This window comes from Myotis yumanensis, unplaced genomic scaffold (assembly GCF_028538775.1).
Source record: "Myotis yumanensis isolate MYYU_CA2020_CCGP unplaced genomic scaffold, mMyoYum1.0.hap1 SCAF_6, whole genome shotgun sequence".
NCBI classification, from domain to species: Eukaryota; Metazoa; Chordata; class Mammalia; order Chiroptera; family Vespertilionidae; genus Myotis; species Myotis yumanensis.
The window spans coordinates 27,967,797-27,993,567 of NW_027223757.1; the positions used below are offsets into that span (position 1 = coordinate 27,967,797).

The 25,771-nt window shown below is 37.6% G+C and overlaps 2 protein-coding genes across 2 annotated transcripts in view; both read left to right on the forward strand.

Moving 5' to 3' along the window:
- The first annotated feature begins 11,417 nt into the window (after positions 1-11,417).
- GJE1 (gap junction protein epsilon 1) lies at positions 11,418-13,204 on the forward strand. Its single transcript, XM_070419269.1, has 3 exons — positions 11,418-11,456; positions 12,111-12,293; positions 12,809-13,204. The coding sequence occupies exons 1-3, from the start codon at positions 11,418-11,420 to the stop codon at positions 13,202-13,204; spliced, it is 618 nt and encodes a 205-aa protein (XP_070275370.1).
- A 7,433-nt stretch (positions 13,205-20,637) lies between these two features.
- Positions 20,638-25,771, forward strand: part of VTA1 (vesicle trafficking 1) — a 46,770-nt gene continuing 41,636 nt past the window's right edge. Inside the window, exon 1 of the mRNA XM_070417800.1 lies at positions 20,638-20,785. Coding sequence (XP_070273901.1) covers positions 20,674-20,785 — 112 coding nt within the window. The 5' untranslated portion in view covers positions 20,638-20,673. The remainder of the gene's footprint in view (positions 20,786-25,771) is intronic.

Genomic DNA, 25,771 nt, shown 5'->3' on the forward strand with positions numbered 1-25,771 from the left:
ACATAGGGATAATGATCATGAAAATTTATTTAAAGATCTTGAATTACAATTTAGTAGAATTATTAAATCAAAGAAGGAACTTTAATATCCAATATCCTCTCTTTATTTTTTAATCCTCACCTGAAGATATTTTTTTTACTGATTTTAGAGAGAGGATGGGAGAGTGAGAGAGAGAGAAACATTGATCTGTTGCCTCCTGTACACACATCAACCGGGGATCAAACCCACAATCTGGGTATGTGCCCTGACTGGGAATTGAACCCACCACCCTTCGGTATACAGGACAACACTCCAACTAACTGAGCCATATGGTCCAAGGCTGCATCCTCTTAACCCCACAGAAAGATATACCTACTCAAACACATATACCCACACCTACACAAAAACATATCTTCAACCTGGACATAGAATATTTGGCTTAAAGGGGATGTTTGAGTTATTAAAATCTTCTGTGGACACAGATAAATGTCTTCAAACAGTTCGACTTTTAGAGCCATTTATGGACTCACCCTTAAACCATACTTCCACTAAGAGTCTTGAAACCCTGGTAGGTTTTGAGTAGATACTGAAAGTCGAATGCTTTTGTGTTCTGACCTATCAGGAATCAGTGGAAGGTCTCTATATCATATCAGTGATATCAGTTGATTCCAAATTACTCCATCTACCAACTCAAGGGAATTCATTCCAGCAGGGTTTCGCTATTTCTCAAGATCTGTGTCATCTGACAATTGATTAGCAATTTTCAGCCATGTATTATTTAGACATTTTTTAATTTTCTTATCCATTCAAGTTTCCATTCATAAGTCAGTGTTACATAATTTTAACAGGTCTATTGGCACAAAATCACCCTTTAGATTATTATTACTGTAAATTTTATCCACTGTTATCCAAATAACCCCATAATCACTACCTTTGTTGTTAGCACAATTGCTTTTAACAAATTATTAACTTCTAACATCATGATTAGAAACCTGCCACCTCACCCAAAATAAGTTAGGAAGTCCTACCCTTATATACATTTTTATAAACCTTCAGCACATAAATTCATCTTAAATATTTGTATCTCAATAACATGAATGCTGGGATTGCTTTCCATTCATTGTAGTGTACAAGAATGCTTGTGATGATAAGGTCACTAGACATTCACAAGACCTTTCATTGCACCTTGAAAACTATATACCTTTAACATATAAAGCTGAAAAAGTAATTTCATCCGAAACTATTAGAGAATATGTGCCAGTTTTAGTTCATATGACTCATAAAACTCAAATAATTATAGTCAGTAGAATATTAATATAATCATCTCACATATGGTTTCATATTTCACCAACTCTAGTACATTTGCATCCCAAGATCTATATTAACATTTTAAAGATAAATTAGCACATCTTAATACTTAATAAGTAGAAATTCATAGAAAAATGGACATTAAATTTTCCTTGTAAAAGGGAGCAAAGGTGGTTTTATATTAGGTGTTCATAACAGGGGAATACATTAACCAGCTTTCAAAAGCTAAATTTGTCTCAAGCTCATTACTATTCAAAGCAATGAATTTTCCCTGGTAACATGTCACAAAGGGAATAAGGAACAGAAGTTCTAATGATAGCCCAACAATTTAGCACAGAGTTTTAATTCAGTAATCTGGAGTTCATCACATACTTTGTACATACACTTACGTTTGATTCTACAAGCATTTCATAAATCAAAGGAACGCTCTGTATATTATAATACAAAATATGATTTCAATGTGTACTGAAATTAAGAAACAGAGTATATTGCTTTGCCAAACATAAATAATCATTAATTTCTCCACATTAAGGCATGCAACAAAAGCATTAATACTTTCTCATTATGTCCAACACTGAAAAATTATAACAAATTGATGATTTACAGAACTTACATTGATGAAAATTGGGGTGAAGTCAGGAATAAGCATTGACAAAGGAACAGGATTAAGCCTGAGCTTCTGAGATTGACTCTATAGCAAATAATTTCACAGAAATCATTGACTGTCAGATGTTTACCTCCCTATAGATACATGCTTCACAGAAAGCAAAAAATAAAACTGGGCAACCACAAGTTTTAAAAATTCAGTATTTTTCAGAAAGATAAGTATTATCTTCAATCAATAAACCTAAAGGATCTAGTTACAGTGCATAATGTTCACTAACTCTTTGAAATAAACTGAAATAATCTGAAAACTTGAGCATATTGGAAGGTATACACTAATGTACTAATATTTGTAATCATCACTAAGTTGTTAAAATATTAACCGTGTTCATGCAGCCAAGCTTAATACCTAAGTTTCTCATTTGCTAATAGCAATTTATGATAACTTCAGATAAGAGCCTCCCAATGACAGGTTTATATGATGTAGATTGCCTCCTATTAGAAGAATCTTTTAATTGAAGAGTTGTCTTAATAACTCTTCAGGTTTATCTCAGAATCAGTTTTAGGAGAAATGTCCATGTCTAAAGATATTTTGAAAGATGTGAATTATTCAAAAATAATTCAGGAGACCTAGAAGTGTTTGGGAAGTTGATGTGAATCTAAGAGCCAAGAAATATTCAATCTTCTGAAACACCTGAAGGATGAACACCTCAGCTGTCTTGAGCTATGTATTTTTTTCTACTGCAGAAGGGACTATGGTAGTTAGGCTAACTATTGCCTTTCTTTCTCCACTTTCTCCATATCCTTTCTTCCTCTTTAAGCTCATGTGCATCAGGCTTGAAATGTAGTCAGGAACACATGTATTATAAGGATTTTTAGTTTAAAAAAATAAAACATTTTCAGGTTTCTTTCATTGGCAAAAGGTTGTGGTTAAGAACCACAGGGAAGAGAGACATAGGAAATTAAGTTAGCAGTTGTACAACTTTTGGTCTCAATACTCCCAGTTCAGAGACTTATTTCAGTTCTCAGAGATAGCCAGAGTAATGTAATATCTGAATTCAAAATACAACATTCTCTCTCTTGCATATGTCGCACATTCAAACTTCCCACGTGTTTTAGATTGGGTCCCATAGGAACAGATTCTGAGACGACAACAAGTGTGTAGGAGGTTTACTGAGGAGTGTTCTAAGGAGTTGACCCTGTAAGAAAATGAGGAAGGCAAGACAGAGCAGATGAAAAACACCTGCAATGTGGTTGCAACTGAAGTCTCTAGCAGTTCCAAAGGTCGCCCTGAAGCTGTTTCGAGTTGTTCTGAAATGAGATGGAAGCAGGGCTTTTAGAGCTGCATCAGGCAGTTTCTGGCTGTGTGTCACCCTCTGGGGGTGGACATAAGCTTGGGTGAGATAGTTCCCTGCAGTGGAGGCTATGTTCAGTGAAGAGTGTAGTTGTGTGCCTCCAGCAGCCAATATTTCCAGCAGCAGAGGGATGGTGCATAGGCAAAGCACCATAGCATTTACCACACCAAGAAAGGAGTTGTGACTTGGTCAGGCTACCCCCAATTAAATAAGAATGCCTCATTGGGCCTGGCCTTCTGCATCATCTTATGATAAGGTGAGGCTAGTGCCCTAAGAGCTGTTCTGGTCAACTGTGGCCAAGTAAACTGGTCTGCTTTAATCCAAAACATAAAGCACAAAAAATTTCTGTGTATTCTAGCATGTGGGCACTTAAAGGTTTATAGACTCATCTTCACATGAGTACAACACACGACCAACTTCTAAATAACAACCACATCAATAACAACAATATGATAACAATAATAATCTTTTATGTTAATTTGGTACGAATAGTTCCAGGTACTGTGTTAAATACTTAAAATAACCCTTCTCATTTAATCCTAATAGCAATCCTATGAGGTGGCTATTATTATTTTTGTTAAGGATGGGAAATTTAAATCCAGAAACTAAAAACAGAAATGCATCCAATATCACACAACTGATAACTTGATAACAAAAATTGAAAGGAAAGGTTTCAGAGTTCTTCATTGTAAGAACTTTTTCTAAATGATCTACACAGTCTGACGTATTACTGATCACATACTACTTGATGCTTGAACAGAACTCTGTTAACATCTTAATTTTAAGTACAAAGTCAGATCTACTTCATAATATTACAAATATTACAAAATTGATACTACATTTATTCAGGGGTCACATGATCTTAACTCTTCAGAATTGTTGAGAAACATGAAACCAGTTTGAAAGGATTTTTGTTCTGGTAGATAGGAAGTAAAGAAGATTGAATGTTCTTTTCTGCTTTCTGCTTTAAACAACTATAAAACTGAATCCAAAAGGTATCATTCATTCTAAAATAGAAGACAGCTATTAGAAGACAAGCAGGACTGTAATCATTGGCAAGAGGAAAGCAGACCAGGCCAGTCCTGATTGCATTGAGCTTTTGACCTTCAGGCAGCTTTCAGGAAGGCCAGCTTTAAGAGGCCACACACTGCTCAGGTAATGGAAACCCTAATTGAGCCCAGTGTCGGCACTGAATTGAAGAACCAGAGATCAGTGTTTAAGGATAGAATTGGAAGGGTGGCGTACTACAGAAATGGGAGCCAAACAGAGAGAACTCCAGAAGTCTGCAGGTATCCACTTGAGGCTCTGGCTATGTACTGACCAACTCATACCTGAGAAAATGATCCCATTGCCTGAGAAAGAAACACTCATAAGTACATTCTGGGCTGAGAATAGTTCTGTCTACACAGCCAGAGTGGGAAGACCTTGCCATGCAATGCTCATCCTTTAGAATTCTCAGAAGCATGTTACTTTAGTTGTGACCCTAAACTTGCCCTGTACCACAAGCTAATCTAAACCTATCTGAGCCAAGCTTAAATCAAGCCTCAGAGGTATCCTACTGATTCCAGTAACCTATCTGCATGCCAGAGAAAATTTTAACACTATTAAAAGGAAGACAATAAAATACAGTAGCCAACAAAATGTCAGGCATTCAGTTAAAAATTACCAGGTTAAAAAAAACACACATACAGGAATTTAAAACCCATAATGAAGATAACATGTTCATTATAAATGGACAGACACAAAAAAGATAGAAATGATGGAACTAGGGTAGAGAAAAATATTATTATTCTGATTTGAAAAATAGACAATTTAAAAAAAGATAATCAAATTCAACTTCTAGAAATGGGTTGGCTCTAGAAAGTCTGGCAAAATTTTTCTTACAAGGGCAGATAGTAAATATCTCAAGGTTATGGGCCATATGATCTCCATTGCCCATATTTAACTCTCCTTATAGCACAAAAGCGACCATAGACAATATCTAGATGAATGCTGCAATAAATGGTGTCTTACAAAGGGTGTGTCTGATCAATGAGCAATAGTTCACTGACTCTTGATCTAGAGGTTAGTATGTCAGAAATAAAAAGTGCCTAAATAGAATTAACTTCCAATGAAATCCTGTATAAGAAAAGATCAGTGGAATTAGCATAACAACTATTCACAATGAAATACAATGATAAAAAACATTTATAGATAGGATCAGGTACATTTGAGACCACATCAAGCAGTCTAACATATATGTAATTAGAGTCCCAGGATAAAAAAAGGGGGGGGGGACAGAAATAATATTTGAAGAAATAATGGCTGATATCCCCCCTAAAATTTGTTGAAAACAAATTCACAGATTCAGAAAGCTCAACAAATTCCAAGCAGATGAGAAAACTGAGGCTTGGAGTTGTTAGATTATTTTCCGGAGGCATTTTCACAACAAGCTATGATTCAAATCTGTTTGATGATTTGAAACCCAAGTTTTTACTTATTTGTTATACTTCCTCTCAAGCTTGATGGTATGAGTCTAGTCTTCACAACAAGAGGGAAAATCATATTTATTGAGAAACCAGCTATATATCAGGTGCTGTGCTAGATGTTATCGTATATACTATTTTAGTCAATTATAATATCTCTATTAAATAAGAATAATTTCCCCATTTGACAGATGGGAAAGTTTAAAGTCACAGAGTTAACACAGAATGCTTAAAAAACAACCAGTCTGAAACATCACAGTATTGCTCCATTTCAGGCTTGACTCTGCCAGGGGGACATCCTGGTAGAAAAAGACAGGTAGAATAAACCGCAGGTCTTCTGGATTTACAGACTGTCTTCTCCTGTAAAACTTGGCTATATGGATAGAGTACTTGAAAAAGAAATAAGGCATATGCATTCTATAAGTAGAAATCATGTAATTTAGAAACATTTGAAAAAGAAACCTAATGATAAAGGAGGAAATGAGGCCTTTGATTTTAGCATTAGTTCAAGCAAACACTGGCACAATACAAATTACGGACAATAAATTTCAGAGCTAGTACACTAGCTCCCGGTATGGCTATAATACTTAGAACCATAAAACCATAGAATTGTGAAATTATTTACAGATTGTAGAATTCAGTCTATTCCTTTTGGAGCAATGGGAATGCAACCCAGTAGATTGTATCATTTACCTAAAATAGCATCATTGGTTATTGACCCTCTCTTCTAAGCAGTCCCCAATTTCATTGCAGAAAATATAAATTATTCATGCAGAAAGACAAACCCAATTTTGGCAGGTCAGAGATTTCAATGAGATGTGAATTGGTTCAGGATTGTGATGTATGAATTGAGGCAGCTTTCCAGATTGCCTTATCTCAGCTGTCCTTCTGTGAAACATACTATTTTGACTATCTAAATTGACCTCTATTCCATCCTATTCAACAGTCATTGGGTAGTTCATTAAGAAGAAGGTAAAGTAACAAAATGCAAAATTCTGAAAATCGAAGGATGTTAAAAAGGATACTTATAGAGAGGTCATTTTCCCTTTTTTGCCACATGTAAAATAATCCAAAATAGTTTGTGACTGTACTCTAAAGAATTAAATATAAATTCTTTCTTTAAGCAAATTATCAAAAATATATGTCAACCATATGCATACATACATACATAGATTCAGGCACACATGCTGTTCTGTAAGCCCCATGAAGACAAGGGCTGTATTATTCTCACACATTCCCAATACCTTGCATAGCAGCTGGGCAGCTGGTGGCTGTAGGTGCTCAATATTTATTGGGTGAATGAAAAAAAAACACGAGTGAAAAAGCACAAACATTTGGAAAAGCATAGATCTGAAGCAATACATGTAACTAGATTTTAAAGTATTAATTAGAGGAGATTGTAAATGACAATAATAAATAACATTTATAGATTGATTTTCATGTGTTAGCCATCATGGGTAGTGCTTTTCTATACTTTTAGTTCAGTCAATCCTGTCTTGGGTTCTGCATGAAATTAAAAGTCTATCCCCTTTCAGGATTAGACCAAACAAGCCTTAAATGTTTCTAATCTCAGAAATTTTAGGACCCCAAGAATATATATTCAAAGACTATATGTGACTTTCAGGGTTTAGAGTAGTACTAGAAGATAGTAGTGATCAAGAAATGTCAGCAATTTGTGTGTGTGTGTGTGTGTGTGTGTGTGTGTGTGTGTTCATCATAGAAGTGGCAGATCTGAGCTTGCCTTCATTCCTCTATCTGAAATTAAAAGCTTTTAGCAAATTTGAGCAAGCAAGCCGATGTGGTTTCCTCAAATGTTAGTCTTTTATTCAGAAAATTGCTGGAGATGTTATGATCATTTTTCAAATCTTTAGGGCTGGGAAAACAGAAGTAATTTTAATGATTAAATTTACTCAAAGCACTCCCAGGTGTCAATCCACTAGTCCATGCTGAACAGAAGTCCATGTCTTTGCATCTTAATAGTCTCTAAAGGAAGGTGCACCCCCTCCCAAAAAGAGATAGATAGACATTGTAAAAAGACATCAAGTCTTTGTACTCTGATAAACATGAAGGTTCTTTACATTGGAGAAGTAGTACTCTTCCTTGCTTAAGAAAGATGATTACTTTTTTAATTTTCTGTAATCTACAACAAAAGGGAAATTAATAGAAAATAATAGATAGTTCACGTCTGGCTAGTGTTGCTCAGTGGTTGAACATTGACTCATAAACCAGGAGGTAATGGTTTCACTCTCAGTTGGGACACATGCCCGGGTTGTGGGCTCAATCTGGGTAGGAAGCGTGCCTGAGGCAGCTGATCAATGATTCTCTCATCATTGATGTTTCTATCTCTCTCTCCCACTCCCTGCCTCTCTGAAGTCAATAGAAATATATTTTAACAAAATAATAGATGGCTCAGGCTCTCATTAAAGACAGGAGGAATGTTTCCCCAAATGCTTTAGTAATTGACATACGACAACCCTATGAGGCAAATACTATTGTCATCCCCCATTGGAGAAACAGACTCAGAGTCAATATTTTTTGAGACCTGAAATCAAGCCAAATGGTAAAACCAGGGTTCAAACATAGTTTCTATGACTCCTGAGCCCATGATCTTAGGTACCATGTGTTCCTTTTCCCTCACACTGACTCCAAATGAGAAAGAAGCATGTGCTGAATTCATTTCTGTGAAGTCCTTCATACTTCTCAAAAGATCCCCTGGCACATAGGATATTTAGTTAGTTCTCTGTTTGGCCTTTCCTTTTCACATGAGATCTGGCCAGGAGCATGGGCAAAGGGCCAAGCTCTGAAGCCCTTTCCAGATGCTATACACCCCAATAATCCCCTAAGCTCTTCACAGAAGAAAGTCTGAGCTTATTTCTCCCTAACTCCCCATGTTTTAAGGCTCCAGAAATCAACCTAACAATATTCTCATGTGCCCTGTAGCCTACCAGTTAACAACAAGCAACTCAGTCACTATCTGCCACTACCTGGTTTTGCCGCTTACTAATTGTAACTTTGAATATATTACTTAAACCCTCTAAACTTTGTCTGCAAAATAGACCTGTAAGAGTGTATACTTCATGGAGTTGTAAGAATTCAGGGAGATAATTTGTTTAAAACACTAGTTAGCAATGCAGGCCATTTAATAAGCATAATGCATTTACAGATTAGCTTGTTTTTATTCTTTCCCCACCTGCTCTAGTGGAGTACAGTAGACTAGAGAGCAGCTCTCAGGGAATAGTACTGTGCCTTATTCATGGAACACTCCCCTCCCTCCAGAGTAGGAAGAACTAGCAATATCGTCCTCAAAAGATTTCAGAATTGTTATGAACTAGTGACACCAGTGTGCCTCCTGCTCTTCCATTTTTGGAGCGGAAGTGTCTATTGAAGTCACCCCACCCCTCTGTCACCATCGTACATTGATCTTGTGTGAAAGATAATTTTTCCTTTTGTTTCATTAGATTCTGGATGACAAAGAGCCACATCTGAGCCATATCCAGATTTGAACGTGATACAAATCACAAAATCCTGGACTTCAATCCTAATGCTGTAATTAGATGACATCCAGGATGAGGGTGAAGACATGTGGGAGTGATATGAATATATGTGATCAGAGGGCACACTGTGGTAAAATATAAAATTAGCTACAATCCCTGAAGCAATGTGACTGTATAAAAGGCAGAAGCTATTTCTTAAATTTGAGTTGGCGCTACCTTGCTTTGCCTAATGTAATAGCAGACATGAAGCAAGCAAAGAATTAAATAATGCTTGCACATTAGAGATTGCCCTCTTTTTCTACTTTTAGACCCTGCAGCTGTTCACATGTAAAGAAGCTCAGTTTATTATCCTAATTAACAGCCCTACCAATTGCCATACATGTGAAGCCAGCTTCACTATTAATTGCTATCTTCTATGGTGAGTTTACTTTACATCTGGAAGGTAAAACTGGGCATGCGTCATTTATTTTGCAGCACTTTTCCCTTAGGAACAAGTTGTCCACAAGTGTCATCAGTTCTGTTCTGCTCCTCTCATGCATTAATCTTACAGTCAGGGAGGCATTCCATGAAGCAAAGGAAACCATGATATGGCACTGACCAGGTGTGCATGACATCTAAGAACAACACTTTCCCAAAGAGACAAGCCATGTCTCTCCTCCAACCTAATCTTTATGTTAATAAGAGTATACTCAGGTGATATCTGCTATATCCCTTTGTTTTACAACTCAGTTGGATGATACTTTATAATAGTGAGACTGGTATTATTTACTTGGTCCTTCACAGTTACCAACAATGAAAATGATGCTGCATTTTTCTCTTCTACACATGCAATTATGGTTCAAGTTTATATGGTTTATCTCTGAAAGAACACAGGAAGACTGATGGTTTTTTACATGTCTGACACTGGTATGTATTTGTCTAAACAAAAAAAAATTCATTACTATACAATGGTAGAAGTCCAACAGAATTCCTTCTGTGCAAATGTTTGTTGTGACTTTTGGGAACCCCTTGAAGACATCAACACATAGCAAACCTATAATTCTGTTTCTGAGAAGAGGCCAAATACTCAAACTGCCTTATCCAACAGCTCTGAATGATCATTATGTTGTTCTTTTTTATTTTATTTTTTCTATCCAAGACAACACTGATTCAACAAGGCCACTGTCCCTTGACCGTTGGTGACAGTTACATGTGTTATGTAGTCATTTTTCCGCTTGGTGAAGAGAGCAATGAAGTTTTCTGTAGACACAACTTTTGCAGATCACAAACAAAACAAAGATGAGAAAGGCAGGTGAAGAAAGCAGATTTAACCCACCATTGGCTGCATGACATTCTGAGTAGATGGAAGATATTAAGCAGATATATCAATCCGAAGGCAACTGCTTGTCTATCTTGGTCCCTGCTGACCATCAGCACCCGTAACAACATCTAGCAGATGATGTATATCTACTGAGAGGCAAAAGAAGGGGAATTATTCACATGATTTCTGCTAGATCCTGGTCTCATCCTGGTTAGCAGTACCCTATCTTTTTCCTTAGAACATAGCTCTAACTTCAGATTCTCCCATATCTGTGGTAAGCATTCAGCCAAAAGAAAAAGATAGCAATACATCAGTAATAGTTAATGAAGTAATAACTATCATAACTTATAATTTCTTAAACTTCCCAGAAATTAGGTCTATTCCATGGAAGAAAACAAGAATGAATCAAGAATATTTCCTTGCACTTATTTGTTCAGACACATATAAATAAAAGCCAAAATAATGATAATAATAGGTCATGATATATTTTTTAGAAAATTATAAGCCACAGTTTGCTGATTTACATATGAACAATTCTCAGGTAATTGAGAAGCATTGAATGCTTGGGGCCCTTGTCAGTCTGGCTTACTTAAGCTTTGCTGGCACTCCTGTCTGGCTGGCTGTGCTGACAGTGTAAATCAAGGCATTGTTATTAGATTGACCACATGCCCTATGCTTTTGTTTCTTTGTTTGGGGACAGAGATAGGAAATTTGACTGGGGCCCCAGAGATCTATGGGGGGGAAAAAAAAACACAAAACAAAGAAAAGAATGAGGGGAAAGAAATGTGCAGTGATAAGAGATTTCTGCTGTAAAAGTCGTGACACAACATGAGTTTGACTCTGGCAGAAGCAAACTTGGCAATGTGGGTCAAGAATTAACCTACAGGGATGCGAGGATAACATCTCCTGAGACATGTCTCTAAATTACATCAAAAACTTCTATGAAGGATGTGTAAGTATTATACAAATTTTTTAAAAATGTGTTAGTCCAGTCTGTGTATTTTAACACGATTCTTGTGAGTGTCAATGAATAATAAGTTCCTCTACATATATGGAGGGTAATATAAAGGTTAACCATATACTTCAAAATATTCTGAATTTAAAACTATAATTAGGATATTTGAGGAAGTACTTTTAGCTGTTGCTGTTTAAAGTAGTTCACTGTCTTGCAATTCAATAAAGTAGTAGGAAATAGACTGGAATGAGAACTACATAATCATTATTTGGTTGTTAAGTTAGTGCGTGAGTTTATTATTAGATTTGTTATTTACTTTTCCAAAAGAGGTCCTAGATATTCTAACATTTTCTTGATTTTATTACAAAAGGATTAGGGATATTAATTGAATTTTAAGCTTTTTAAATATTTCCAAAATTATACATTTGATTAGTAACTTGTCACTGTTGCCCTTCATATTTTCAGAGTGAAAAGGGGTGAAATCTCATAATACAGGATTTGCATTGAGCTTGGTGATCTTTAAGGTTCTTTCTTGCCTCAAAACTTTATGAATCTTAAATTTTAAAAAATGTGACAATGAATAAAAACCTTTAAAATGTCCTCCTTTAATGTTTGTTTTCAAAAGATTTTTTTCTCCTAAAACTATAATAGGTGAAGCCTCCAACTGTGATTGGTCAATTCCACACCCTTTTCTTTGGATCCATCCGAATGTTCTTTCTTGGGGTGTTAGGCTTTGCAGTCTACGGGAATGAGGCTTTGCACTTCAGCTGTGATCCAGACAGGAGAGAAATAAACCTCTTCTGTTACAATCAGTTCAGGCCAATCACTCCACAAGTAAGTTTTTCTGTGTGCCCATAAGCCTTACTCTACACCAGATAAAATTGTTTCCTTTTAAATATAAATTAATGCTATAATGAAATTAAAAATACCTTAATAGGTATAATTTCTAGAATTATTACTATTTTTAACCAGTTGTTTATTTCAGGTAAATTAATTTGAGTTGATTGAGAGTGTCTTCCAACATTTTATTATCTACCGATGTTAAAATTATACTCCAGGCCTGTAATTAGAAAATGGAAATTACATAGCTACTAAAATAAAGTATTTCAACAATATTAGATAATTGGTAGGTGATGATAGTATAATATGACTACATTTTCACAATTTAATTTATTAATTAAAAGAGATATGTTCTTCATTACTACCTTCATTATATTATTTTTATTGCTTATAAGACTTATGAAACTTGGAATTCTTAAGTTAGCCACTCTTGATAATCAATGAATTTTTAAAGTGTATTTTGGTTATATGTTGATTGATTTGACTAAGATATTTCTGACATACTTTAGGTGTTTTGGGCACTACAACTAGTGATTGTCTTGGTTCCTGGTGCTACTTTCCATCTTTATGCTGCATTTAAAAGCATCAGTCAAGAATGCATTCTTCAAAAGCCCATCTACACTGTGGTTTATATTGTCTCTGTTTTAGTAAGAATCAGTCTAGAGGTGATATCATTTTGCCTTCAGATTCACCTCTTTGGTTTCCAAGTCACGCCTCTCTACCTGTGTGATGCTGGATCTCTGGGGGGAAAGTTTACTATTATAAAATGCATGGTGCCAGATCACTTTGAGAAGACCATCTTTCTCATTGCAATGTACACATTTACTGTAATCACCATGGTATTATGTGTTGCTGAGGTTTTTGAGATCATTTTTAAAAGACTATGCTTTCTAATTAAGCAATGACCCAGAGGTTGATTAATTGCTATCATACCACAGTTATTGATCAATCATTGTAATTTATTTTTACCTTATTCAGTGAGTGCCTCAATATTAACATAAATATTTATTCTTTCAACATACCTCAGTGTGTCCAAAATTTATGTTTAGTATAAAATATAATGCTAACTTCTAAGGCAGAAATTCTTGAACAAATATTTCAGTCTATTTTAATTTTGTCATGCATTAGATAATATACATAGAACTAATGTTAACTTGTTTAACCACTACTTTTACACTATGGAATACTACGCAGCTTTAAAGAAGATGGATCTCTTACTCTCAGGACAGCATGGAGGGATCTGGAGAGTATTATGCTAAGCAATATAAGCCAGTCAGAGAAAGATAAATATCACATGATCTCACTCATATGTGGAATCTAATGAACAAAATAAACTGATGAACAAAATAGATCCAGAGACATAGAAGTATGGAACAGTCTGTCAAATCTCAGAGGGAAGGTGGGGCTGGGCATGGGGGGTGGAGAGAGATCAACCAGGGAACTTATAAGCATACTAGAGGCCTGGTGCACAAATTCATGCACCAGTGGGGTCTCTCGGCCTGGCCTGCGGGATCAGGCCCAAACCTGCTCTCCGACATCCCCCAAGGGGTCCCAGATTGCAAGAGGGTGGGGGCCAGGCCGAGGAACTCCAACGGTGCACGATTGGGGCCGGGGAGGGACATGGGAGGTTGGCCAGCCAGGGAGGGGCTGCGGGAGGGTTTCAGGGCATCTCCAGCCCATCTCACTCAGTCCCAATCGGCTGGACCGCAGCAGCAAGCTCACCTACCAGTCAGAGCATATCCCCCTGGTGATCAGTGCACATCATAGCGACTGGTCAACTTTCTGCCCCTTGGTGGTCAGTGCATGTCATAGCAAGCAGTTGAGCTGCCTTAGCATATCATTAGCATATTACGCTTTGATTGGTTGAATGGCTGACCGGAAGATCAGACACTTAGCATATTAGGCTTTTATTATATAGGATATGCATAGCCCATGGACACAGACAATAGTGCGGTGAAGACCTGGTGAGGGGGTGTAGAGTGGAGGGGGTCAATGGGGAAAGAAAGGGGGGACATTTGTAATACTTTCAACAATAAAGATATATTTAACAAATAGTACTTTATAAAGTTCTCTGATGTACAATATCTTAATAGACACAGTATTTTGTGGATAGAGAAACTTTTATTATCCCTTTTATACAGAGTGAAAAATTTTGGCTCAAGGAGGTTAATACATGGGCCCAAATTCACACAATCATACTGGAATTCAGATCTCCTACCTCTGAAGTTATCTCTCTTTCCACTGAGCCATGAGTTTAAACTTAAGGATATAATTATATTTGCAGTCATGTAAAGTATAACTTATTTAAGCACAAAAGTTGTGAGTTAATTATTAAAAGAGTCATTGTATATTCGATCACTGACTTGAAGAAATGTGGCAATTACATTTTTAATATTATACTCTACTGTTTTCTTGAAATTTTTAACATTAAATGATATGGTAATATAGCCTCCAAATAAATAAAAATGGTATGAAAAATATTGTGCAAGGCTTTCTTGTTTCTTGTTGAAATAAATTAAAATTTCTGTGCTCATAGTTATAACTATCACTTCTATATTCAAGATTATTGAAATGGAAAATTATATTTATATTACATTAGACTTTCAAAATAGCCATGAAATTATTTCAAAGACGATTTTATATCAATTCAGTGCATTTCTTTTTATCTGTCTGCCTTACCAATAATCATCTTCATTTGGTGTAATTTAAAATCTTTATGTATGACTGCCTTCTACTGGTGCCTTATTAGAGAAATAAGTAGAGTCAGTCAATTACTGAGGTTTTCAATCATTCCCTCAGTATTATTCAGCCTATGTTTGATGTCACGAATTTCTAGATTTAGGATTTTTAAATTCTTGAGGCTTTCTCCACATGAGCACACAGGAGAAAAATCCAGCTTACCAACATTCAACAAATAGCTGCTGAGTATCATTTACCACTTGCTGCACTGAGAGTTCATATAGAAAGATAACTAAGATTTAGTACCTTTATGAGATCATATTCTAGTGGGAGGTTCAGTGGCATAACAAGAGGGTTGGCTGATAGAAATCGCCCACTCAGAGAGAAGGAATATTTATTCCCTTTGTCTAGAATCCCTAGCCCCTAGTGCTAATAAATAGCAACAATGTCTAGTCCATTTCATTCTTATTTTTAAATTCATTAAAGATAATGCACACGTTATTGCCTGCCCCAAGGTAGTCTGCTACCACCAATCCTCACACACACACCAATGTCTTCATATTGAGTAATACTTCCCTGCACCGTTGGAAGGCTGGTAACTTTTCATTGGATGCCAGAATGGGCGTTTGACTTTGTTGAATGCTGGAGATATTTTTGTGTTCCATAAGTATATTTAAACTTTATTCTAAAGCACAGTTGAGTTACTTGGAAACAGTTTTTCTTTTGTGAGTTTTTTCAGCTTTATTAGGTGGGAACCGGTGTAGCCCTAACTGAAGGGCCAATGTTGCTCCATTACTAAAAATAAAGCCTTTCTGAGAGCTCTATCAAATTCTCCTTTGGTGCTTCAGAAATATTATTCTTCCACCATTCTCACAATCTTCAATCCCATCCTCAAAATGATAAAAGTCTTATTACACTTGGGTTGCTATAGCAAAATAGCCAGACTGGATGGCTTATAAACAAAATAAATTTATTTCTCATCGTTCTGGAGGCTGAATCTCTGAAGTCGGGGTGGCAGCATGGTCAGGTTCTGGTGAGAGCTCTCTTCTGGTTACATATTTGCCATTGTACCCTCACAAGGTGGAAAGAAGGTAAAAGAGCTCTCCGGGGTCCCCTTTATAAGGACACAGATCCCACTCATAAAGGCTCACCTTCATGCCTAACCTCCTCCTAAAGGTCTCACTTCCCCACATCATCACATTTCAGGTTAGGATTTCAAATCAGAAATTAACCAGGAGGAAAGTAAAAATAACAGCACAAAATAGAACGCTGCAAGCAATAGAGAAAAATCAAACAAAAAGCTGGTTCTTTGAAAAGATCAGTAAAACAGAAGACCTTCTCAGCAGAGTGATTGAGCTAATAAAGGAGAAAATGAAAATTAGACATTTCATAAATGAAAAAAGGCCCATCACAACAGAACATTAAGATGATTGCAAGAGAAACCACATGAACAATGTCATACCAATAAGTTTGATATTTAGATAAAAAGGAGCAATTCCTTGAAAGGCACTGATTGCTAAAAACTTATTCTACAATAACTAGGAAATATGAATATTCTTGAAACTATTAAAGAAATTAAATATAAAAAAACTAAAAGCCTTTCCATAAAGAAAATGCCAGGCCCACATAGCTTCAGTGGAGAATTCCATCAAATGTGTAAAGAAGAAATAATACTCCACAATCTCTTAGGATTAGAAGGGAATATTTGCCATTTCATTTAATGAAATTGTAATACAGTTAATATATTATATGTATATCTATACTAATAATAGGGTAATTTGCAAATTGGTCAGGACGCCGTCACAGTAATGACTGATCAGCAGGCTGCGTGTGCAGCAGGCGCAGGTGGGCAGGGACTTGCAGCATCGGGGATGGGGGCGGGGCCACGGCAGAGAGGACTCTCAGCGCACCTGATGCTCAGAGAGGCCCCGGCCTGGGGTCCGTAGGTGCACGGAGATCCGCAGGCCTCCCCCGGCTCTGGCCTACGTCTTTGGAGCAATCCATCGAGGAGCCCCAGATGGGTGGGCGGGACCTACCTCTTTGGGGCAATGGATTGTGTGACTCCCACACTGTGACAGGGCACAGGCCAGGCTGGGGGACCACCCCACCCCCAACCCTGAGTGCACGAATTTCGTGCACCGGACCACTAGTATATATATATATATATATATATATAATGATACTACATCATGGGGTTCAAATGGGGATTATCTCAGGCATAAAAGGCTTTTTTTTTAACATTTGAAAACCAATTCATGTAATTTAATGGGATTAAGGGAGTAAAGAAGAAAACCCACAGTCATCTTAATAGAAGCAGATAAAAGCTTATTAATCTTAATACCCATTTAATATGAAACAAACAAAAAACAAAGCTATCACTATAAAAGGTAACCTCATAGCCCAGCTGGTGTGGCGCAGTGGTTGAGCATTGGCCTATGAATCAGGAGCCAGGAGTTCACAGTTTGATTCCTGGTCAGGGCACATGCCTGGGTTGCAGGCTCAATCACCAGTGTGGGGCATGCAGGAGGCAGCCAGCCAATCAATGATTCTCTCTCATCATTGATGTTTCTCTCTCTCCCTCTCCCTCCCTTTATGAAATCAATAAAGACATTTTTTTTAAAAGGTAACCATGTAAATTAAATAAAAAGTATCTGAGAAATTCTATATGAAACATCTCACTTAATAGTGGAAGGATAAACAATTTCTCTTATAATTGTGGAAAAAGGCAAGAATGTGTACTTTTACCACTTCTGGTTAACATTAAAACTAGAGGTCAAGACAAAATAAAAATAAAATAAATATATATTTTGAATTTATACTTATTAGTAAATGTAACAAAAAATACAAGATATACATATTAGAAAATGATATTTTGACAGAAATAAACATGTACATAGTAAATTCTAAAGAATGTACAAAAAGCTATTAGAATAAATAATTAAATTTATAAAGATTAATATTTCTGTAGAGTAATAAGGAATGAAATTTAAATTTTTTAAAATTTCATTTGAAATATTATTCAAAAATGTGAAACACATAGGGATAGATTTCACAATAGATGTTCTAGATTTGTACAATAAAAACTACAAAACAATGCTGAAAGAAATTAAAGATGCTTTAAATAAGTAGAACAATAAACCACAGTCATGATTTGAAAGACTTAATCTTTTATAACTCCAGCCACTCCAAATTGATCTATAGTTCCCATACAATTCAAGTCAAAAATCTCAACCAGCTTTTGTAGAAATTAACAAGATGCTTTGAAAATTTATATGAAGATACAAAGGACTTGGAATAGCCAACACAATTTTGAAAAAGCAAAATAAAAGTAGATGACTCACACTATGTACTCTCAAGACTTACTATAAAGGTACAATAAGCCAAACAGTGTGGGGTTGGTATGGGATAGGTATATTGGTTACAGTAATACTAAAAGATTACAATTAGTTCTACAAATATATAGTTGTGTGATTTTATTTTTGTTTTTAATTCACTAACATAATTCAATTATGCTGGAAAACAAGATATGCATGTTGAAAAAATAAACTGTAATTTTTACCTCCAGTCCTGTCCCAGCCATGAATGTTTAAATAGGCCTGGCCAAGTCATCAGGGCCTTCTCTTTCAGTCTTTTGCAGGAACTTTTAAGGAAAAAACTATCTCTAACTAATAGAATGTGAGTCTCATGGTACTGGAACCCAAATGTCTACCATATACAGTGTACCCCCAAGATACAGCAATGGTTATATATTTCCTGATTACATTGATTGAGTCCTGTCATTTGCCACCAAAATAGTTGTGACCACAATTAGAACATAGAGTTTTGCTGTGAGATGATCTCACATACACTGGAGTCTAGGGAGTGGTGCAAAACATTTTCTTTTTTCTATCAAAACACCTGTCAGTTCAAGTATCACTCCCTTTTCTTCTTCCTGTGGTTGCCATGAAACCCATCTCTGCCCTCTCCTCACTGGCCAAGATTCTACCTCCATCCTGAAGGGTAACGTTAGATTTTTCAGCAAAGGAAAGTTGACGTTTTTCTTCATAGTAAAATATCATAGTGAATTCTTTACTGTAAAATATCAACAAGAAAACCCAACCTAATTTACTTTGACTCATAGCATAATTTCAATGTATTATTAGGCTAACAGTTACCTATGTTAATTTCCCCACTCATATCATTTATCCTCTACTGACGGTAGTATGGTGCTTAGAAAAAAAAGATCATGTATTGGCAGATGGAGTAAAATACAATTCTAACCATTTCAATTAATTGGATATTTTGCTCCTCTTCTCCTAGAATGTATGCAATTGAGAAAGGGACCTTGAGCAACCTCCATTCCTGAAAGAAAGTGATTAGAAAAATAACAGAAAGATGCAGCTTTCACCAGAAAGGAAGAGCAACACTTGTTTTTTGGATGTAATATAAAATGGAGAAAAGACAAAACACAAGAATGTATTTTTGGTCTAGAGAGCCATTCAAGTCAAGTAGTAGTGGCTAGGTTCACAGGCTCTGAAACTAAAGTACCTGGATTTTAATGTTGAACACTCATACTTACTGGCTGTGCCCTAGTACAAGTTATATACATCTTATGTCCTATTTTTCTCATCTGTAAAACGATGAAAATGATAACACTACCTTCTTCATAGGGTTGTGATAAAAACTGAGTTGATATAAAGCTACTAGAAACATGTATGGTACATAGATCTTCAATAAATGCTCACTAGTTATCATTACTTTGTTGTGGCAGAGATGAGGTGAAACAAATCCTATTTGGTGGCCTTCATCTCACTAGCAGTAAGTACACTCTTTGACCAAGGCAATCAAGGCAGAAGGTCTGGCTTGAAAAGAGTAGGGAAGGCTTGTAGAATCAGGTGTGTGCTGGTGATTCACTAGGCCATTTGTCCTCAACCCTAGATATTCCATTAAAATTTCTTGAAGACTTTTTCAAAATACTGATATTTAGGATCCAACCCAAAACAATTACATCTGAATGTCTTGTGGTGGGACCTAGATATGAATCTTTAAGAAAACTTCTGAGATGATCTTTAAGGACAACCACAGTTGAGAATCAAGAAGTAACACAAAGAGAATAAATGAGAAGTCATAAGACAGAGAAAGACATTTATGGTTAACCCATTCTGCTTTGCTTCATTAATTTCTCTACCAATCCAGCAACTTCTGACTGGAAAGTCAGGATAGTGGGAGTAAGAGAAAGAAATCATAATGGCTTTGTTTGTTTGGGCTGCTATAAGAAAAGACCGCCGTCTGCATAGCTTATAAACAACAGAAATGTATCACCTCCCAAAGGTCCCAAGGGCAATTCACGCCTTTATCCTTTTTTTCAAATCAATAAACCTTATTTTGTTTTTTCTCTTTCTATCCTTCCTTCTGCCATAAAACGGGTGATAGGGCCTGTGACCACCACCACCACCACCACCACCACCACCAGAAGTTAAAACAAGACAAACATTCTCCTCCTTCCCACCAGGAGAGAGCGCTGATGCCTCTCAGACTTTCTCCTGAGCCAAGCGCGCTGAGATGGTTTCCTGCTGGAAACCCGTCGTTGACTTGCTGTTGCTTAGCAACGGGAGAGTGGGCGGGACTTGCCGTGCGTGCTCGGGCGCGTGACCTCCCCGCGGAAGCGGAAGTCCCGGCGGCGCGCGAGTAGGAAGTGGGAAGTCTTGGCGTGGAGATGGCTGCGCTGGCCCCGCTGCCCCCGCTGCCCCCACAGTTTAAGAGCATACAGCATCATCTGAGGACGGCTCAGGAGCATGACAAGCGGGACCCCGTGGTAGCCTATTACTGTGAGTTTTCCCGAGTCGCCGCGGCCTTCCGTCCCTCCCGGGGCCCACACGCCTCTCTCGGGTCCTGGGGCAGGCCCCGCCTCCTGGCTTCGGACTGGATTTCTAACCTGTGCCCCCTCCCCCCGAGGGGTCCCGACCTTTGCTCTCCCCCCTTGCAGCCCTGCAAAGACAAAACTGCAGAAGCACCGTGGTGTCCACCGTCCCTCCTGTTTTAGGCCTAACTATTCCTAAACTGACTCGTGAACACTGAAACAGATTGCCCGAAGGTGTTTTGTTGTATTTTGTCTGTGTGCACACACACAAGCCTCTGATCTCCGCCAGGGAACCCTGACAATAACCGGGGTAGCTGAGTAATTGAACTGGAGTATTGAAGGTGGTGAGCGTCCCAAAGACAGTAGCGATGTGGACAAAAGGAATACAGACTGATTTTGTAAACATAGCCGTAAGTGCAGGTTAATAGTACAAATGCGAACCAGTTCAAAAACTCAGACAGGGTTAAATGGAGAGTATCTGCTACAACACAAGCGTTTTGATCTCACCATTCCCACTTCTGCATCCAAACTGCTCTCTCGAACCAGTGAGAATTTCTCGTCGTAATACTGCGATTTAGACGTTTGGTAGCAACATTCTCGCTTTGGTTGATTGTCATACTTGTAATGTATAGTCGATGCAAAGGAAGCACGGCTTAAAATTGTTCAAACATTTTTCCTTGGCAGTGAAGAGAGTAGTTCTGGTAGTGTTATGTCAATTTTATTCTAGATTCCCTACTCCAACTTTATTGCACATAAGTAACCTGGCAACTGTAAATCTTTTGAAAAGGACTTTTAGAGTTAAGCTCCACATAAGGTGTCCTCTGTTGTGAATGTTACTAAAGTTAGCTAAAATCTGATCCTCTGTCACCCTGCTGTAGTCCAGGGGTACCCATTTTCATTTCTCACATGTGCAAGGCCCTTTCGAATCTCCATGTTCTTCACCTGGGAGCATCTACCTTTTATTCTCCACTTGGCAAATTCCAAATGGTTAAAAATCTAACCCAGATGTCACCTATTCTGTAGTCAGTAAGTTGAATACTCTCTAGGCTTTGCCTCGTTTTGTTCAAATCTTACAGTATGATTTCAGTTGAATACTTATCCGGTTCCTCAAGCAGGGACCATTAATCACTCATTCAGCGTGTATTTATATTGAGCTTGTACCAAGCATTGTGTCAAGCATTACCAGGCACTGTGGCTACAGTTCCCCGCATTCATGGAGTTTGCATGCAGTGAGATGGAGAGATTAAACAATATGATGAGTATATTATGTAGACGTTTAGAAGGTTATGGAGAAAGATAAAGCAGGGGAAGAGAATAGGAGTACCAGGAGCAGGGTGGTAGGGAGCGAAGAAGAAATTTCACTTTCAAAGTGGTCCGTTAACTGCTTCAATGAGTTCATATCTGAGCAAAGACTTGAATGAAAAACAGGCTTTGCTCCATCTGGCAAACAGTGTTCTCTTTTCTCCATAGAGGGAATAACCTGTACAAAAGTCCTGAGGGAGGGCTGTTGAAGGAGGATCAGGCAGCCATTGTAACTGGAGTGGTTAGACTAAGGAGAAAAATGATGTGATGTGGACAAAGAGGTAATCACTTACAACAATGAAGTAGGAGCTATTGTCCATGTCTAAAACTAATCCCTATTCATGGGCTCTGTGTTGTATGCCTTTGTGACTACCCAGGGACCCTTTATTTCCTGTGTCATTGTCCTCTCCCTCTCGCCATTTCTTTCTAAACTTATCCCAGTTTCCTTCATTTAAAAAATAAGAGAAATTCTCACTGTGACATTCCCCTAAAGTTGCTGTCCTGTGTGCCCAACCTCAAAGATTAGCTTGAAATAACTGCCTGTAGTTGTTTTTACAACCTTATCCCGTAGAATCTTATCAGCCCATTGAAATCTGGTTTTCATGCCCATTATTTCACTGAAACTGCGCTCAGCAGGGTCAAGAACAAACATTTTTATTGCTAAATCCAACTTAAAAATATTTTTTTAGTGAAACATGCATATTAAAGAACATATATAATGTGGGTGTATGCAATTTAAGGAATAATAAAATGAACATACCCACCATGTTTGATGTTATTAGACTTTTCAATTTTTGCCAGTCTGGTGGACATGAAATGGTGTGTCATTGGAGCAAAATTTGCAATTCATTGAGTCTTAATGAGATTGAGCATCTTTTCATATGTTAATTAATCATTTGTGATTTCCTATTGAAATATTATTTATTGCTTTTTACCATTATATTTCACCATATGTGTTAATAATCTAGATATTATTCCTTTGTTGTATGCATTGCAAATGTCTCCTCTGAGTTCATTCCATAAAGTCCTTTGATGTTCAAAAGTTCTTAACTTTACAATATAGCCAGTTTACCACCCTCTTCCCTATGATTTGTATTCTGATTTTCTAGTCCTTGGTTTCCTTTTGTGTAAGTAGTACCTTGTTTGGGACTTTGGCATATTATTCTTTATCTATTTTCTACTGAAATTTTGATTACACATGTGTTGCACTTTCCTTCTTTATTTCTTTGTCTCTCAATGCTTTCAGAGTTTGCATCCCTTTGTCTCTCTGAGCTACATTTGGTGTAATTTCTTTAGGTCTGTGCTCATCTTCATATAGGTATTCTGTAGTATAACCCAGGTATTGTGTTTCTACTTTATTTTTTTATTTCTAGATCTTCTGTTATCGTTTCTTTTCAAATTGACCTACCCATTTCTGTTAATCTTTTGTTACTATAGTTCTTAAACATTCTTATTTCTTTAAATGTTTTAAATATATTTATATTCATATATGCTGTCTGATAATTCCTGTAGCTGCTGTATTCGTGGGTATATAACTTGTGCTCTAGGCATGCTGAGCCAGTACTTTTCAGACTTCTGTGTGTAAGTAATTCTACAGGAATCCTTTTCCCAATTCTCAACTCCCTGTTTCTTTCTTACAAGGCTCCTTTGGCTAAGTAGCAATGCAATATGCTGCTTTCTCTTTTTCCACATCCGGTTCACAATTGCCATTCTCCTAGTTTAGAGAAGAAAGACATGCTCTTATGAATCATGAGTATTTTTAGGGCAAGTTACCCTGGGGATGAAGGTAGAAAACCTCCAGGTTCCATAAAAAAGAAAAATTTAAATTACTAGTATTAGTGAAGCCTCCATTAATTAAGGTATTAGGTAGAGCTTCCTGTCTTTCCCTGTGTCATGTGGAAGAAAATCAGTCAGAGTAAAGAATAAGCTTTTATTCAAAATGCTGGCATGAGAAAAGATGTCAAAGGAACATTCTAATTTGGGAAAGAGGGTGCTATGTTTTATAAAGGAAATGGGGAAGTCACCTGAAGTTTGTCAAGATTAATCTCAGAAGATGAGGGACTTGTTCTTAGAGATTAGCAGCTTTTGTTTGATCATTTTGGATTTTATCCAAAGGAGTGAGGAGGGACAGTTTGGGACCAAGGTCCTATGCAGCAGGGGTGGGGAGGATTAGCTGTGGGGACAAAGACATGGAAGGACCACACTGGAAAGTTCTCTTATACACATATCTGTTCAGGCTAAAAAAATCAAAATAAAAATACACCCAAACAAACAAAAAAATTAGCCAGTATTGCCATGTGTTGAATTCCCAAAATGGTAAAGAGTTTTTGTGAAATGACCTTACCTTTTCATTCTCTCTTCATTATTAAAGAATTTCATTCCTGAGGTAAGGGAGAAAAGGGGCAAAAGAGAAATGCTTAAGGGGCCATTGCCTTTTTCATCCAAGTGACAAGCTCATGTAGGGGTTTGTTACTTATCAAAATTTTAGAGTTGGAATTCAGATGACATGAAGCACATGGGGATATAGGTTAACGTATTTATTCGAATTGGAAAATTAAGTCATATTTTTCTCAAAAAGTAAACCTCATTGACTGATTGGTTTGGCATTAGCATCAGGTTTTGTCTTATGTAATAAGGTAGGCATTCTCCTTTAACTAAATAGCTATATCTTCAACTCTGGGATGTTCTGCTTTTTTTCAGAAATACATTTAAAACAAGTGATAAGCTAACTTATTTATTTGCCAGAGGATGTTGAAATAAATGTTATTTCAGTTTTCACAATCCTGTGTCTGTCTAGGATACACGAGAAGCCTCTGACTGAAAAAAAAAAAAAGATGAATCTTTGTAAGATCTTTTTTTTTATAAGCTTCCTGGGAATTGAGAAAATGAATAACTTTACTGATGGGGTGACAGATTCTTTTCTAGTTTTAAAACAAATTTTGAGGGAGACTTAATTGAAATGTCAGCCAAGAGATTATTAAAAACTAGAGGCCCGGTGCACGAAATTCATGCACTGAGGGCTGGGGTACTCTCAGCCCAGCCTGCCCCTCTCACAGTCCGGGAGCCCTCAGTGGATGTCCTACTGACGGTCACAGTCTAGCAGCAGAGGCTCGGAGCAGGCGTCCTGTGTGTGTGTGTGTGTGAGTGTGTGTGTCTGCTGGGGGCCTGCCCCCAGCCACACCGTGGAGGCTTGGAGCAGGCGCCCCTCTGTGTTGATCTCTCAGGCTCCTGGCCTCCACTGCGTGTTTTTCTCTCCCTTGAGCTGTGGCCAGGGTGGGGTGCTGCCTGCAGGCTGCGCTTTCTTGCTCATGGATCACCAGATCACTGCAGAGACTGGGGGCAGGCCCTGCTGGGTGCTGCCTGTGGGGTACGGCGATCCCAGGAGCAGGCCCACCTTGGGGCCAGCTGCCCTCTGCACTTGCCTGCTATGGGATCGCCATGGGGTCCCAGCTGGCAGTGGTGCTTAGGCGGCATACGGGGGTCCCGGCTGGGGGCGGGGCTTAGGTGATGCGATCGCGCCACCTAAGCCCAGCCGCACAGGGGGCCCGGATGGTGTCTGGCGCTGGCCAGCCCTGCCTGCAGTATGCAAATTAGCTCCCATCTTTGATGGCGGTTAATTTGCATATGGTGCTGATTAGCAATGGGAAGCATA